This window comes from Octopus sinensis, linkage group LG7 (assembly GCF_006345805.1).
Source record: "Octopus sinensis linkage group LG7, ASM634580v1, whole genome shotgun sequence".
NCBI lineage: Eukaryota > Metazoa > Mollusca > Cephalopoda > Octopoda > Octopodidae > Octopus > Octopus sinensis.
Genome location: NC_043003.1, coordinates 17,884,010 through 17,903,144, shown reverse-complemented (window position 1 = coordinate 17,903,144; position 19,135 = coordinate 17,884,010). Strand labels below are relative to the sequence as shown.

The following is a 19,135-nucleotide window of genomic DNA, read 5'->3' as shown; positions in this document are numbered from 1 at the left end:
CTGAGTTCAAATTCTGCCATGGTCAACTTTGCCTTTCATCCTTTTGGGGTTGATAAATTAAGTAGCAGTTGCATACTGGGGTTGTTCTAATCGACTGTTCCCCTCCCAAAAAATTTCTGAGTTCAAATTCTGCCAAGGTCAACTTTGCCTTTCATCCTTTTAGAGTTGATAATTTAAATAGCTGTTGCATACTGGGGTCGATCTAATTGACTGGCCCCACTCCCCCAAAATTTCAAGCCTTGTGCCTAGAGTAAAAAAGAATAGAATCCAAACACTAGATTTTTCCTTCTGGACAAACTGTTGCTTATACAAACCAACATTATAATCCTAGGTTCACCAATGCTTTGTGAATTTAATTTGACATTTGGGAACTCTGAAAACCAATTATGTGTGTGTGTGTGTGTGTTTGTGTGTGTGTGTGCGCGCGCGTGCGTGTGTTAATCCCCACCCCCACCCAATGCCTAACAACTGGTGCTGGTTTCTTGAGGTTCCCAGAGCTTAACAGTTTTGGCGAAAGAAACCCATACATTAAGTACCAGACTCAATAAAACAAAGCACCGGGGTTGATTTATTCTCGGTGGTGCTCCAGCATGGCCACAGTTCCATGACTGAAACAACTAAAAGATAAAAGAAACGATAAGGCCCATACCTTTCAGTTGACTCAAGATCCTCCACAACGCTGATTGAACTTTGACTGCCAGTTTTAGAAAATGCTAATCTTTTCTGTTTCCCTGTCTTGTTATTAGAATTTTTGAGACCGTTCTGTAGAATTTTATGACTCATGTGATCAACATCTTCATCCTCAACCTCTTGAATTGACGTTAACTCATCCTCAAAACAGTCATCTGATTCTATGTCTTCGTCTAAGTTGCCATTACTGGAGTAATTCATGTCATGGTAAAAAGAAAAAACAAAACAATATAATTTTTGAACATTTAAACATGATTAAAATATCAAAATAGATTAAGCAATGTATTAATAGATAATATGAGATAAAGTTATGATGAGGTACCTTCTTTAGTGATGAGGTAAAAGTATATATATATATAGATATATATAGAGAGAGGGATAGAGAGAGAGACATACAGAGACAGGCAGAAACAAGGAAAATGCCCCTTGTATTTGAATACTATGCAAATATTCTTTAAAAACTTTTCATATAATTTTTCCAAAATTTAATTGGTTTCCATGCTTACAGTTCAAGAAGTCTCAATGACTGAAACTGGTACTGAAATGTTTTTTATAAAATTATTTTAGCATTTTCAACCGTGACTTTTTTTCCATATGTATATATATATATATCAACTCTTGTGTTTCTTTTCAACCTTCGACACACACACACACACACACACACATATACAAACAGATATAAGAGGGATGTCCTGTACGTGGACATCCCTCTTATATGTATGTAATATAATTTTTTCTAAAACTTCAGATTTTTTAATATGCTAGACCACTGGTTTTCAATTTATATTAATCAAATTAATATTCAATTTTTCACCTTTATTATTTAAGATTTATATATATATATATATATATATATATATACAGATGTAAAGTCATAAATGGCAGAGACATAGTTTCATAAAATTTTGTTTAACAATAAGAAACTGCAATCTGACTGGATCCCATGTTAGTGGCACGTAAAAAGCACCATTCGAGCGTGGGTGATGCCAGTGCCACCTTACTGGCTCCCATGACGGTGGCACATAAAAAGCATCCACTACACTCTCAGAGTGGTTGGCATTAGGAAGGGCATCCAGCTGTAGAAACCTTGCCAGATCAGATTTGAACCTGGTGCAGCTGCTTGGTTTGCTAATCCTCAGTCAAATCATCCAACCCATGCCAGCATGGAAAGCAGATGTTAAACGATGATGATGATGATGATGATGATGATGATGATGATGATGATGAAAATTCAAATATCATGACAAATTGCTTCATAACTTAAAAATATGTAAATAATTTATATTATTATATTTAATAATAAATAAAAGGAGTGGCTGTGTGGTAAGTAGCTTGTTTACCAACCACATGGTTACGGGTTCAGTCCCACTGCGTGGCACCTTGGGCAAGTGTCCTCCACTATAGCCTCGGGCCGACCAAAGCCTTGTGAGTGGATTTGGTAGACGGAAACTGAAAGAAGCCCGTCGTATATATGTATGTATATATATGTATGTTTGTGTCTGTGTTTGTCCCTCTAGCATTGCTTGACAACCGATGCTGGTGTGTTTATGTCCCCGACACTTAGTGGTTCGGCAAAAAGAGACCGGTAGAATAAGTACTGGGCTTACAAAGAATAAGTCCCGGGTCGAGTTGCTCGATTAAAGGCGGTGCTCCAGCATGGCCGCAGTCAAATGACTGAAACAAGTAAAAGAGGAATACATGTCTGCCTTAATGCAAAATGCAAAAAACCTTTCAAAATAATGCAGAATTTAAGTTTTGTCTTCAAGTGAAAGAAAATCCTTGTTATATACATATTCTCTTTTATCGTCCTATATGTTTTGTTGAATGATTCATTAAGGAGCTTTTTTGATGAGTATTACGGGATTACTTGAATCTATATATATTGTGACTTAAATTTATATATACATATATACTTCGCTGAATGTGCGTAAAGTCTGAAGTACATCCAGTGAAGTTTAAACATGGAAAAGCAGTACCTTAGCATATCTTTAAAAAGCATACATATACGTGTGTGTGTGTGCGTGTGCATGCAAGTCTGTTTGTATATATATATCTGTATATATTTTTGTATTCATAATTTATTTGCATACTCCAAATTTTACCATAAATGAATTTAAAAGCTGTGTGCATATATATATATATGTATGTGTGTGTGTGTGTGTGTGTGTGTGTGTGTGTGTGTGTGTTTGTGTGTATATATGTGTGTATATGCATGTCTATATACATGAGTGTGCATATATGTGTGTGTAAATTTTTGTAGAACATTAGAAATAAATGACATTGCTTTAGTGACTAAAACCTTCACAACACTGCCCCAGCATGGCCATAGTTCAATGACAAAAAATGATATAAGGTAAAGATGTGTGTGTGTGTGTGTGTGTGTGCGCGTGCACTTATGTATGTGTACAGGTGTAGGTAGCAAAGTCGGGCCCCCTGATAATATATGCAAAAGTATTACAGTAAGAACAAGTACCCCAAAACTCGCTAAGTATGAAAAACTATTTATTTAATTGATAAGAGTGATAAGAGCATTAGATAACTGTTGCTTATATACAACAAAAGGTGGCGAGCTCGCAGAAACGTTAGCGCCCTGGGTGAAATGCTTAGCGGTATTTCGTCTGACGTTACGTTCTGAGTTCAAATTCCGCCGAGGTAGACTTTGCCTTTCATCCTTTCGGGGTCAATAAATAAGGTACCAGTTTCGCACTGGGGTTGATGTAATCGACTTAATCCATTTGTCTGTCCTTGTCTGTCCCCTCTATATTTAGCCCCTTGTGGGTAGTAAAGAAATATATATACAACAATAGCTGTCTCTTATAAAGAAAGAAATGTGTTTATTCAGTTTTCCTAATTTGGTATTCACGATTTAATATCAAATTTTCCATGCTTGCATGAGTTAGGTAGAACTTATTGAGGCTGGTTTGCTGCAGTTATATGTCCTTCCGGTCACTAACTTTTACCTGCTTTTAAATAAGGTAATATTTCCACATGGCCAAACATATTTTTACAGTAGATTTGAAATGAATACCATTGCTTGTGTGACAGTGATGCTCATTTACAACCAGCATGTGATGTAAAGAAAAGAGGTTCACACTAACACACACACACACATGTATATATGAATCATCATCATCATCGTTTAAACGTCCGTTTTTCTGGCATGAATTGGATGGTTTGACTGCAGTCTGGAGAGCCAGCAGCTGCACCAGGCTTCAATTTGATCTGGCAATTTTTGTACAGCCAGATGCTCTTCCTAACGCCAACCACTCCAAGAGAAGAGTATAGTGTGTGCTTTTTATGCGCCACCAGCACAGGAACCAGTAAGGCGGGTCTGGCATTGATCATATTCAGATAGTGCTTTCTACATGCCACCAACATGGGAGCCAGTCAGGTGTCACTGGCATGAGCCACGTTTGGTTGGTGTTTTTATATATATACATACATTGTTTGTCCCTTCTCGAGCAATGCTTAACTCATAAGGGCCAGTTTCCCGGTTTCCTTGGCATATAGGTTCCCAACCTGGATGGGACGCCGGTGAGCTGCAAGATGCAGGAGGAAAGAGTGAGAGAAAGTTGTGGCAAAAGAGTCAGCAGAAGTTCACCATTACCTTCTGCCGGAGCTGTGTGGAGCTTAGGTGTTTCACTCATAAACACACACATCGCCCGGTCTGAGATTCGAACCTGCGATCCCTCGACCGCGAGTCTGCTGCTCTAACCACTAGGCCACGTGCCTCCACATATACATACATATATGTATTTATATATATACATATATCAAACAATGATGATGATGATGATATATATATATATATGACAGGGTACTTTCCTTGCCCATCTACCAAATCCACTCATATGGTCACAGAAGACCCTTGCCTCAGGTGCCATCCAATGGGAATGAACTCAAGGCCGCAGGGTTGGGAAGCAAGCTTCTTAACCGCATAGCTACATCTGTACCTCTCTCTCTCTCTCTCTCTCTCTCGATATATATATACACATGGACTCATACACATACACACTCATATATGTACATAATGTCAGTGTGCACACATGATAGAGTGTAAATGATTTAAGAGGAAAACTGGGAATAAGAGGCATCACATGTGTGCAAAAGAGAAGACTGCACTGGTTTGGTTGTGTGATGCACATGGATGATGACTGCAGCGTAAAGAAGCGCCATGATCTTGTTGGAATGGTTGAAAGTACTTGTAGAAGGGGTAGACTCAGGAAGATGTGGGACAATAACTTTTTATTTAAGCATACTTATTTGGCTATTGGCTCTCTACTCTGATAAGATTGTTTTGTTTATGTTTCAGCTGATTATTTCTCCAGCAATCTTTGTGTTTCTGCCACAATTTTTCCAATAGCTGGGCAGTATATGCCAAGTTCATTGTCAGATAACATCCTTCGTGCTACAAAATCTCATCTATTGCTCAACTGTGTACACTGTTCAGACAGCTAAGCAATTAACTGAAGAGATCTGAAAATGATTGAAAATGCAATTAACCTGAACAAATCCACACACATTTTGTATATGATGGAACCACATTATGTTACTATGTCATCTATGTGTGTGCACATACATTCACATGTGTGCATGAATAAAATATATCAAAATATGGTATTAATCTCCAAATATTTATAAGCCCAAAATATCAGTTTCCTTCATTATGTTAAACTCTTTTTTTTTTTAATTTGTTCCTTCTCAAGCCATGCCTGTCTCATAAGGGCCAGTTTTCCAGTTTCCTTGGCATATAGGTTCCCCACCTGGACAGGACACCGGTCCGTCGCAGGTGAGCTGCAAGATGCAGGAGGAAAGAGTGAGAGAAAGGTGTGGCGAAAGGGTCAGCAGAAGTTCGCCATTACCTTCTGCCAGAGCCGCATGGAGCTTAAATGTTTCACTCATAAACACACATATCACCAGGTCTGAGATTCAAACCCACGATCCCTCGACCGCAAGACCACTGCTCTAACCACTAGGCCATGTGCCTCCACTATGTTAAACTCTACAAACCGCAAATTTCACACAACTGAAGATTCATTAATTAACGTAGAATAACAATTTTAGTTAAACTTAACCTTTAGACAGACAAATAGACGCAAAATTTCTGTTTTCCATGTCATAATCTTCATATGAGTTACACCTACCAGACTTAATAAAAATACTGGTCTATTAGCCATAACTTGATCAGTTCATATCTTATCATCTGCACTATATAATGTGTCTGGTAAAGACATCTGTCTTTCAATGATCTAGATCAGGCATCGGGAAATGATTTTCAAGAAGCAATGCCATTCAGTCAGTCCCATGGGTTACAGTCTGTCCATGGCTGGTCAAGATCATGAAATTGCAATTAGGAACCAGTGATAATTATCCTTTAGCTTTATAAGTATAACTGGCTTACTATATAATTGAGTTATAGCACAGGTACAAGACATTCTATTTAGGGGATAGATACAGTGAATTATATTCACTCAGTACTCAAATGGTAGTTATTCTGTTAACCCTGGAAGATCAAAATGCAAAGTAGACCTCAGCAGAATTTGAACTCAGAACATAAAAGTATGCAAGTAAATATCACAAGGTATTTCATCTGTCATTGTACTAATTCTGATAATCACAACTGTTAGGTAGTTAATCACATTGTTGCTCCGAGCTGCTCAAAATCTCTCAAGAACATAGAAAAGAAGCAATTTGAAAATTTTTCAGTTCGTCTTTCGTTTAATCTTCAATCACTACAGAGAGAGAGAGAGACAAAGCTTTCAGTTAGGTTCCACTGAGCCTATGTATATCGGGACTAAAACTTTTATTTACAAATTTTGCAAATAAAATTGTGCTCATCTCACTGAATTGAGCCAACAAAAACAAAAATAAATTGAACCTTCCAATAGGCTGGATCGTTGTCATTGTCGTCGTCGTCATCATCAACGAATGCAGGAGTGGCTGTGTGGTAAGTAGCTTGCTTACCAACCACATGGTTTTGGGTTCATGGCACCTTGGGCAAGTGTCTTCTACTTTAGCTTCGGGTCGACCAAAGCCTTGTGAATAGATTTGGTAGACGGAAACTGAAAGAAGCCCATTCTATAAATATATATATATATAAATGAAAGAATGGAGTTGAACGACGTTGCTACCCAGGTATCGGTTAACCGAATTATCCATAATAAGATAATTCATTCAACTACTCAAATATATATAGATATATATGTATGTATGTATGTATGTATGTGCGTATATATGTTTGTGTGTCTGTGTTTGTCTCCCTGACATCGCTTGAAAACTGATGCAAAACAGACCAATAGAATAATTACTAGGCTTACAAAGAATAGGTTCTGGGGTCGATTTATTCGACTGAAGGCAGTGCTCCATCATGACCCCAGTCAAATGACTGAAACCAGTAAAAGAATAAAAGCAGTTTTCTATACTGGCATGAGTTTGGCAGCATGAGAGGCTCTGACAAGCTGCAGGGCTGTGCTAAGCTCCCTGTGTACTGAACAGTAAGAGTTGAATGATCCCACATCATCGTGATTTGAATGAATGTAGACCAGTGAGACACTGAATCAGAAAATATGAGAACTAGCTTGTTTAAAACATTAAAATAATGTTTTTCCACTAAAAATGGAGAGTCAAATAATGTTAGGTTCAAACACTTTAATACAGATCAACACTTTAACTAAGAAATTTTCTCTGCTTATATGTTCATAATGACCTTCTCCTAAATAAGTTGCCATTCATGACTGAGTCCTGTCTGTCCTTGCTGTTAGTCAATAGCCAGGGCAATGTTTGACTGATACCAGAGCATGTCCACACCCACTCAGGTGAGCCAGCATTGCTTTCTCTCTTGGGTCCATAAAACAACAGATAAGCAGTGAATTGGCTGAATCATTAAGCATCAGACACAATGTTTCGCGATATTTGTTTTGAATAACTGTGTTTTAAGTTCAAATCTCACAGAGGTCAATTCTGCCTTTCATCCTTTCAGAAGTCAATAAAAAAAAATGAAAAGAACCAGTCCAAGGCAGCAGATTGATGGAACTGTAAAAAGATCAGACCAGATATTTTGCAGTATTTGTTCCAGTCCTTTGCTTTCCAAATTCAAATCCTACCACAGCTTACTTGGGTGGTAGACTTAACTCAGTCCCTAGGTCAACACCAATGGGCACCTTCAGCAGAGTCCACTCTGTTGCAAACATTCAGACCAGGTCCCTGGGTTAAGGAAATCTTCTTCCTTCTTAGTCTTGGACACCATGTAAAGGATCATGAACACTGACTTCCTTTCTGACTTAAAAGGATCAAATCAAATCTAAAAGAGCACAAAATATACAGACCAAATTGTTTTTGTTTAAAGACTAATTTTCTTTTTAAATTGTATATGTTGCCTCAATTCATTAAATTTCTTTTCCAGGGGGACAATAATTGACAGAATCAGTTGGGTTTTGGACAAAATACCTTCAAACTATTTGGTTGCATCTCTTTATGTTCTGAGTTCAAATTCCATCAGAGTTGCCTTTACCATCATCTCTCCAATCATCGTCAACAATTTGCTTAAGACCATGTTCCCTGCAAGTATGTGTTGAATGGTTTGAAAGGATCCAATGGGCCCAAAGACTGCACCAGGCACTAGTTTCTATGGCTGGACATCTTCCCTAATACCAGTGTCGATAAATAAATACCAGTAATATACTGAGCTTGATTCCAATTACTATATTTTCTTCTTCTGTCAATTTATTTCAGCCTTGTCATAATGTAACAAATCAATATATCATAAAAACATTTGTTTCACTTCCACAACTCACTAAATCCATTTCTTCTTCAGAATAATAAAACCAGCTGCTCATATTTCATCCAGGACAACACTTGCCAACACTGTATATATCTAAAATAGTTTTCATTTGATCCATCTTTGTTTTTGCTTAAAGAGCAAAGAAACTTATCCAGTATAGATTAGATGGTGTTAAACATCTATTGCCAGCTAATAGCTTTTGTCTCACACATATTTCTGAAGAGATATAACCAATTAAAAACCAATCAATAATTGCACTGAAACTTTCACTTCCTTTTTCTCTGGCTCTTGTTATAAACAGTCATGCAACAAAACTTGTAGAAATAGTCCAAGATGGGAATTAATTACAAAGTTAAAAGAATCAGTCAGGATATTTTAGACTCTTTTAGTTTGTTATATCATGAGTACCAGATAGAAAGTATGAGGATATACCCTGGTATATTTCAACCATTGTTTCAGTTAAAGGCTTAATCCCAAGGGTAGATGAGGCTCAGCCATAAATGGCAACCCATCTAAGAGAACAAAAACTATGGGTACTACTCATACTTAGCACCATATCTTGCCATCTCAAGGTTTTGGATAAAGGCTTATGGTTAAAATGATTAGAGCAAAGATTTGACAGGTTGCATCCAATAATCTGGAACCCTTTTGATACCAATCCACTTAAGATGCTCTTGGTTCTAAGATACAAACTTCTTATTTGAAAGTAATGTAAATTAAAATCTTCCATCAAAATTTCATGTCACCTGTCATTGCACTGATTAAAATTTTGCAATCATCATCATCGTTTAGTATCCGTTTTCCATGCTAGCATGGGTTGGACAGTTCGACCGGGGTCTGGGAAGTCAGGAGGCTGCACCAAGCTCCAGTCTGATCTGGCAGTGTTTCTACAGCTGAATGGCCTTCCTAATGCCAACCACTCCATGAGTGTAGTGGGTGCTTTTTACATGCCACGGGAGGCTGGCAATAGCCACGATCGGTTGGTGCTTTTTACATGCCACTGGAGTGGAAGCCTGTCAAGGCGGCGCTGGCATCGGCCATGTTTGGATGGTGCTTTTTACATGCCACCAGCACAGGTATCACAACTACAATTTCCATTTGATTCTTATTTTGATGTTGATGTACTTGACTCAATAGATTTCCTCAAGCACAGCAGGTCGCCATACGATCCAAGGTAAGCACAGCAGGCCATCCTGCGATAGCAAGCCGTGTAAGACATTAATTGTATGCAAATCAGTTCTTGCAGCCTCTAGCTATTGGTTAGTAAAAATAAAATGTGCATACTACATCATATGAAATGTGGAGAATTCTAGAAATTATCTTACAATTAAAAATGAGTGAATTTGGTTTTTGTATCTTGTATGCATTTGCACAGAAATGAGTATATTAGGTTCCTGTGCAGTAAATGTCAATTTATGTTCCAAACACCAGATTAAAAATGACAAGTTATTTTGCTAAATTCTACATTTTTTCAAAATTATTTTAAGTAAAAGCTGTAGTTTATTTCAACATGATAAGAAAAGAGTTAAACATTAATGTAAGGTCTAACCATGGACAAAGAAGTTATTGAAAATCCTGTAGTTCCACAGTGGGGATTATGGAGAATGAAGGTGGCTGTTGGTACTACTAGGGAACTTGTCAGAGAACAGCTTAAATACCAGTTATTCCTTCAGGTTCAATAAGTAAGTATCAGTAACTCTGCTAATGGTAAAATATGGAATAAGAATGTCTACCATCTTGCTGTAATATAGATACTAGAAAAGAATCTGAAGTTGATTCTAACCAGGTATTAAACATAATGTCTTTATTTTGTGAGATGCTCTAGGACATACTAGTTGACACAAAGCCAGAGATTAAGGTTAGTCAGCTAGAAATAGTGGCTAAAGTACAATGTCAAAACTATGTAACAGACCAAATGTATATTGGAATTAAAACATGATTTGCAAATATACAACAAAGTACCATCTAGTATTGTACAACAACCCTAAAAAAGACACTTGTAATTCAAGATTTAATGTCACCAAACTTCAGGATAACATCTCTACTAACTAAATTACAAGCATGTAATAACTTTTACAATAATAATAATAATAATAATAACAATGAATTCATGTAAAAAGTAATCTTTAGCAATGGAATCTTTGTCATGACATTTGCTTTGCCCCTTGTGTCAACTTTATTAATGTTCATTCTCTTGATTAGATCCTGTTCCATTTATATATCCAGTACAAACATTCCCTTACTTTCCGATCTATCTTCCTTCCTGGCCCACCTCTATTTCTCTCACCTTATGCCCCTCCATACTGGTATTTCCCATCAACCACACTTACACATTTGTTCATCATCCACTACATTCATCCCTACCTTTATCTCTAACCATTCGCTACTCTCCTTCCACACACTTATGAAATTACCCACCCTCTATTTCCTACCCCCAATCCAGTATCTACACCCCCTCTTTTACTCAAATTCTTATACCTAGACAGTTCTCTCAGAACCTCATCACCATCATCTTTATCTTGCTCCCAGCTATTCCTGCCCATTTTTATATAATTGGGGGGGGGGGCAGCCATGTATCTCCTCTACAACAAGATATCTGTGCTTGTCCTTTTATTATACTTTAGTCCATTGATCCTCGACATTTTTATCCTTGTATAACCCTTAAAATAAATTACATATCTCAGGGAAGCCCTGCACAAAAATCTCATTAAGATTTTGTTACATCTACAGCAGCTTAATAATATCATCATCATCATCATCAACGTTTAACGTCTGTTTTCCATGCTGGCATGGGTTGGACAGTTTGACTGGGGACTAGCAAGCCAGGAGGCCGCACCAGGCTCCAATCTTGATCTGGCAGAGTTTCTACAACTAGTTGGGAAAGGAGAAGGTGGCATCAAACAGTAAATTGAATAAAACCAAATCCCAAACCCAATATCATGTGTCATGTATGTTTCATCTTGATATTTATACTCATTTTCTACAATGTCAGAAATTTTATGAGTATCTGTGTGAATCTATGCAAACTTAGTTATGAGTGTACATAAAAGTGAATGAATTTGATAGACAGGAACTGTAAGAAACCCAGTGTGTGTGTGTGTGTGTGTGTATGTGTGTGCCTTTGGGTCTGTGTTGTTTCAACCCAATGTTTGACAACCATTGTTAATTTGTTTACATCCTCATAACTTAGTAGTTCATCAAAAGAGACTGATAGAATAAGTACCAAGCTTAACAAAAACAGAAGTACTGGGGTCGATTCGTTAGACTAAAGTCTCTTCAAAGCAGTGCCCCAGCATGGCCACAGCCTAATGACTAAAACGATTAAAAGATAAAAGATAAGCCTGTATTAAAGGCCCACATCATAATATCCAAACAGTTTGATACACATGTCCTAATGTAGGATGAATGTTAAGAGTGACTTAACTTGTGCTTCAAGTGTATTAATGAAGTATTACAGGAGCTCAATAAAATGTTCTCCAATTTTGATATGACAGATATCTTTAATATTGTTACCACTCAGATAAATAGTCCTTTCTGCTACAGGCACAAGGCCTGAAGTTTTTTGGGGAGAGGCCTAATCAATTACATCAACCCCAGTGTTTCACTGGTACTGAATTTATTGGCTTTAGGAAGTGATTTCTTTATATGAAATGAGGCAGTGAGATCACAAGCAAACCAACAGAAAGGAGTTTGTAGATAGAAGATGCAGAGCAAGAGTAGCAAGCAGAGAGATACTAGTGATATTTAGTCATTTAAATGACCAGAAAGATCCTGAGAAGTAGTTGACAGCTTCTATTACCTAAGTGACCCAATCCTCAATAGAAATGAATATTTTTGAAAGCCTTTAAGAACACAATAGCCTTCATTTACTGTTAAATTAAATTTTAATTATATATACAATTGTAGAATTAAAGACACATGTTAAGCATTCAGAAACATACAAATTCTATTCACTTTACTTAAACATTTATTGTTTGTAATATGGTATTAAAACTGTTGTTATTGTTTGTTCCTTCGAGCCATGCCTGGCTCATAAGGGCCGGTTTCCTGGTTTCCTTGGCGTATAGGTTCCCCACCTGGATGGGACGCCGGTCCGTCGCAGGTGAGCTGCAAGATGCAGGAGGAAAGAGTGAGAGAAAGTTGTGGCAAAAGAGTCAGCAGAAGTTCGCCATTACTTTCTGCTGGAGCCGCGTGGAGCTTAGGTTTTTCACTCATAAACACACACATCGCCCGGTCTGAGATTCAAATCCTCAATCACTCGACCGCGAGTCTGCTGCTCTATCCACTAGGCCATGTGCTTCCACGGTGTTAAAACTGCAGCACAAGATTTGTCAGTGACCAGGTTGCAATTTTAAGTGACAAAAATTTTGACACCATATAACAGACAATAAATGTTTAAGTGAAGTTAACAGTCTTTGTATGTTTCTGAAAGGCAAACATATATCTTCTACACTGCAATCACTTTAGTTTAAACACACACAATCCCTGTGTGTGTAAGTACATCTCTATAATTTAATTATATAATTTCACAGAATATTTCTACAATTGAAAATATTTTCATATCTGAAAATTAAAAATGTATCTCTTAGACAAGTGAATGCAAACACCTACATTTTAAAGTCATATTACAATCTGCATTTATATACAATTATATTTAAATTTTAAAAAAATAATGTATTCAGAAAAAAAAACAAAGCATAAATACTGTATTTGATGGCATATAAAACACTTTTTCCGAAAAAAAAATGTGTGTCCCCGCCCAACCAAGGCACCAATAAGCTTATTTCTTGCTTTATTTTCAGCTACGTTGCTGACTTGTTCTTTATATATAGTAATGTTTTCTGTTATACTCTTTACTTGTTTCAGTCATTTGACTGCGGCCATGCTGGAGCACCGCCTTTAGTCGAGCAAATCGACCCCAAGATTTATTCTTTCTAAGCCTAGTACTTATTCTATCGGTCTCTTTTGCCGAACCACTAAGTTATGGGGACGTAAACACACCAGCATCGGAAAAACAGCGATGTTGGGGGACAAACACAGACACACAGACACACAAACACACACACATATATATATATATATATATACGGTGGACCTTCTTTTTTCAGTTTCTGTCTACCAAATCTACTCACAAGGCTTTGGTTGGCCCGAGGCTATAGTAGACGACACTTGCCCAAGGTGCCATGCAGTGGGACTGAACCCGGAACCATGTGGTTGGTAAGCAAGCTACTTACCACACAGCAACTCCTGCGCCTATTTAAGGTATTTTTGTAATGGTTTGTAATGCACTGCTAAATTGCTTTCAGGCTTTGTTCAAGATTTAGATTACTCTTATCAAATGAAATGCATACTTATTCACATTGTTTTGAATTAATCATGCCTTATCTTGTAGCTTTGAGATTTCGATCATGTGATTGTTCATTTTCAGAACGACATTGTAGGATAGGTGTGAGAGGCTGGATCAGGAAAGTCTGAATGCAAAACAGAATATTTGAGCTGGATGTGGCTGGTTTGAATGCTAAAGGATTAGATATTATATGCTTTAATACCTTAAAAACTTTCTTTTCTGAATATGTGCTGCTGAAAATGTGGTGCATCTAAAATGCTTGTGAATCTGTTATGCCATCAAATACAGTACTGACAACTGAAGTAAACAAATATTTGAAAAACTATCATAAAATAAAACAAATTGATTGATTTCTTTTATTAAGAAAATTTTTTAAAAAAACCAAAATAAAAAGAAAATAAAAAGAAAAAGAAAAAAAAAATAATTGTTTTAAAATCTAGAAGCAGAACAGATTTATATTCAGGAATGTTAATACAAGATGACAAAGAAAAACCTGAGGTAGGTAGTGTAATTTAGCAACAAATAACTGCTGGATACTTATTTTGCAAACCCAATTTTCAGTAACAATAATTGGGCAATGCAGTTTAAGAAGCAGCATAAATAGAAAAAACAGCTCGGTTTAGTGAACAGAAGTTACAAAGTAACAGCACCTTCTTGCATTGGGGTTGAAGTAGTCTGCTAAGATTGAGCCTCTCTTCTTGAGTTTTGGACGAGCTAGTGCTGAATTCGAACTGCACTCCTTGGATGATGCCTGTTGAAAACAAAATAATTCCTATGTCAGAAATTTTAATCACAAATACAGAATTAAATTATAATATGTTTAAGGCATATTAATATTTAAGGTAAATTAATATTGTTATACAAGTCTGCCAACCAAAAGTTGAAAATGAAAATTTTAATTTTCTTTATGAGTATATAATCCTTTTTCAATGATTTTAAAATATGGAACATTTTATTTGATATTATGAAAAAATTTTGAAGAATTTGGAAAATTCATGCCAATGAATTTTAAATATAATCACGCTCATATGTACGGACTGTAATTTAAAACTTAGTGACTCTGTAATAAAAATAATATATGTGCCCCTTTTAAAGTCTAGCCAGGCTCATGGGCTCGATTTCCTGGTTTCTATGGCGTATGTGTTCCCCAGCTGGACGGGACACCAGTCCATCGCAGCGTTACTCATTTTTGCCAGCTGAGTGGACAGGAGCAATGTGAAATGAAGTGTTTTGCTCAAGAACACAACGCGTCGCCCGGTCCAGGAATCAAAACCACAATCTTATGATCATGATGCTGACACCCTAACCACTAAGCCACGCGCCTCCACAGTGATTCTGTATGAAACAGATAAACAAATCAGAAAAAAAAAAATCTCCAAAATTGTTTTGCTATTTTATTCAGTTAAGGTTAGACAAACAGCATACAAATGATTTGTAGTAGAAATTTAACCCATAATAAATTCATATATTTTGACTATCAATGACAAATCACAGAAACTTAAAAGATTTGAAGAAAATAAAGAGAAATAATAAGGGATAGATCTTTAGAAAAATTTTACCAAAATGCCAAAAAAAATTATAAAAATATTGAGACACTAAAAAAGAAGAGATAAATGTATAAATAAAAAAATGGTATCATTTAATCGTCTATTCAAGTAAAAAGTTGAAATAGTAATGCATATATATATATATATATAATATATATATATATATATATATATATAGAGAGAGAGAGAGAGAGAGAGAGAGAGATAGATAGATAGATAGATAGATAGATAGATAGATAGATATAGATAGATAGACAGACAGACAGATGGATAGATACATAGCTAACTAACTAGATAGATAGATATATGTATATATATGTGTGTATGTATGTATGTATGTATGTATGTATGTATGTATGTATGCATATGGTGGTCATTTGTCATAATTTTGTTAAATTTACACAAATTAGCTTTCATTTGCTATTCTTTTGATAATGTTATTATAACTAGTGTAAAATATTATGAGTGACAATAAATCCGCTTCATACTTGATCAAATTACGTGTCACAAGAATTCTACATGTTTCAGATAAACTTAAAAACAGATTGATTCGAGAGGTTTTTTGGTGTGGAAATTTTTTCATAAATTGTTCTGCTTATGATTGAAATAATATTTTAATACAATTTAAAAAATTAAAATTAAAAAATTAAAATTAAAAAGTTTAAAATAAATTAAAATCTAAATAATCATAATGGTTTTTGCCTTATTGTAGTGGTTCTCAACCATTTTTTGCCTATGGAATGCTTTAATTCCTATTTCACTTGTATGGATCCTCATAACCATTCAATATATAAAAGATCCTATTTTATTTTTATACTTAGACATTATAAGGAATCGTATAAAACACATTATGAAAATATTTTGTGCATTGCAGAAGTAAAACCAATTTATTGCACATAGATTTAACCACTAAATCTTTTATAGGCCCCAGGTGAGAACCACTGCCTCAATGGATAATGATGACTAAAGCTAAAATTAATATCCTATATATGCATATACAATAACATTTAACATGTTCATGTACACTTGAACATGGGAATACCTTTCACTGCGGAAACAGTTTTGGGAGAAGTTTCTCCTCACTCATAATGCAATATCTTTTTTTACACATATTTTGTCTACAAGGAGAAATTTTTCCAGAGATTATTTCCACAGTGAAAGGCTTTCTACGTCTGAGTGTACACAATGTCTTAAATATAATTATATATACATATATTTTATCCACAGCTTCATGTGACTCTATTCAATTAAAATCTGATATTTTGAGAGGAAGTGATCTTAAAATATAGCAATAAGAAGAAAATTCCCATTTAGTTATTCTGGATAAAATGATGAAAAGAGAATAGAAGATAATTTCCAAATGAAAGAGTGAAAGAAAAAGTAAACCCATGCATCTCCAAGAACATTACAATTACAAAATACCTCAGACAATTCATCCTGAAGGTTCAACAATTGGTCCTGGCAATATTGATGAACAAAATGTTAAATTGCCAATTTTTACAATAACTTAACAACACAAGAAATTAAACATTGATTATAGATATATACCCAGCATTAGAATACAACACATTAAGAAAAACGAGGTTTATTAAGTTTTGTTAATGGATAAGAATTTGGATATGTTTAGGATAATGCAAGTCCCCCAAAAATTATTTAGTAATAATTCAAGTAATAATTTAAGATCATCAAAAATGTATAACTGAAGTATATCAAAGTGAAATTTAATTTTTATTGTAATCAACCTGTTTATAATAAATACACAACAATTTAAATCTTTCCTAAAAAAATATAAAAAAACGATTCAAAGCACAAGTATTCAAATAAAAGAAGACCATGCATTTATCATTCCTGTTCTTTATATATATATGTATGTGTGTGTGTGTATATATATATATAACAATTGCAGCGTGGAAGGTGTTTATAAGCCATCTAAGAAACACACAAAAACCGCTAGATTCACTTCAACATATAAATTTAATTCGTCAAAATCTCAGAGATGCAGCACGGAGTTTTGTCAGTGAACAGGTCGTGGTCTCAAAGCGATGAAAATATTTTGACAAATTAAATTTGAATATTGAAGTGAATCTAACAGGTTTTGGTGTGTTTCTTAAATGGCTTATAAACACCTTCCACGCTGCAATTGTTTTCGTTCCAGCACACGATCTCAGATCAGGTCACTTGCTATGCAAGTGCATCTCCATAATATATATATATATATATATATATATATATATATACACACACACACATGTCATGCAGAGTGATAAAATTCATAAAATCAATAAATCATCATGCTTTTATTATGAATCTGTATGTTTCAGGTTTAACCATTTTGATATCAGCCTGTCTAGGACCACCTTTACTCCTATCACACTGGCTCCCTGTTTTGAAGTGTTCTAAATTAAAAGCACCCATGAAAATTTCAAGTTAATTTGTTTCAAATATCAGCTGAATAAGGACAAATTATTCTACTCAATTTTTCATTATTTTAAAAATTCATCAAAACAAAGGCAGTGTATTCTTTTCTACTCTAGGCACAAGGTCTGAAATTTTGGAGGAGGGGGGGCAGTCGATTAGATCGATCCCAGTATGCAACTGGTACTTATTCATCAACCTCGAAAGGATGAAAGGCAAAGTCGACCTCAGTGGAATTTAAACTCAGAACATAACGGCAGACGAAATACCGCTAAGCATTTCGCCTGGTGTGCTAATGCTTCTGCCATCTTGCCACCTTAGGCAGTGTATCTTAACAGAAATGCATAACAAAAGGTTTAAAGGTGGTGAGCTGGCAGAAACGTTAGCACGCCGAGCGAAATGCTTAGTGGTATTTCGTCTGCCACTACGTTCTGAGTTCAAATTCCGCCGAGGTTGACTTTGCCTTTTGTCCTTTCAAGGTCGATTAAATATGTACAAGTTACGCAATGGAGTCGATGTAATCAACTTAATCCGTGTGTCTGTCCTTGTTCATCCCCACTGTGTCTAGCCCCTTGTGGGCAGTAAAGAAATAAGAAAAACGGAACAGAAGGTTCAATCTTTCCATCTCTAAGATTATCTATGCAGAAGATAATACTAATATGCTAAATGGTACTTCCAATCTTTTACACCTTCATTTTGGCAGGGAAAATAATTTTTCCAAGTTTTATCTTAAATAATTGCTCCAAATTTTGGCACAAGGCCAGCAAGTTCAGGAGAGAGGTTGACTCCAGTGCTCAACTGGTACTTATTTTATCGATCCTGAAAGGATGAAATGCAAAGTCAACCTTGGTGGAATTTGAACTCAGAGCATAAAAATGAATGAAATGCCACTAAGCATTTTGTGGCAAAGATTCTGCCAGCTCACCACCGTTCTTATCTTAAATAATAATAAAAAGAAACTTGCATTTTTTTTTGTTCTTTTACTTGTTTAAATCATTGAACTGTGGCTATCTTGAAGAACTGCTTTGAAGGGTTTAATGAAACATATTAATCCCAGTATTTATTTTAAATCTGGAACTTATTACATCAATCTCTTTTTGCAAACTACTATATTATGGGAACATAAGACAAACACTAAGAAATACACACACACATTGGTAGGCTTCCACACAATTTCCATAAACCAAATTCATTCACAAGGCATTAAAAGACACTTGCCCACGGTGCCACACAGTGAGACTGAACCTAAAATCACCAACTTCTTAACCATACAGCTACACCAGTTTATATAAACTTCCTCTATATTTGAGAATTTTATAAATATTACTCTATGTAAACCATTATCAAGTTTTAGTC

The 19,135-nt window shown here is 35.6% G+C and overlaps 1 protein-coding gene across 5 annotated transcripts in view; it reads right to left on the bottom strand.

The window, feature by feature from the left end:
* LOC115214228 (EF-hand calcium-binding domain-containing protein 4A) overlaps nt 1-19,135 on the bottom strand; it is a 168,207-nt gene that overhangs the window by 29,014 nt on the left and 120,058 nt on the right. For 4 of the 5 annotated variants that reach the window (XM_036504578.1, XM_029783347.2, XM_029783349.2 and 1 more), the window contains exons 11-13: nt 16,787-16,822; nt 14,468-14,568; nt 650-877 (exon numbers count right to left, since the gene is read on the bottom strand). In XM_036504578.1, coding sequence (XP_036360471.1) covers nt 650-877; nt 14,468-14,568; nt 16,787-16,822 — 365 coding nt within the window. The remainder of the gene's footprint in view (nt 1-649; nt 878-14,467; nt 14,569-16,786; nt 16,823-19,135) is intronic. The other variant, XM_029783348.2, reaches the window with a different exon arrangement.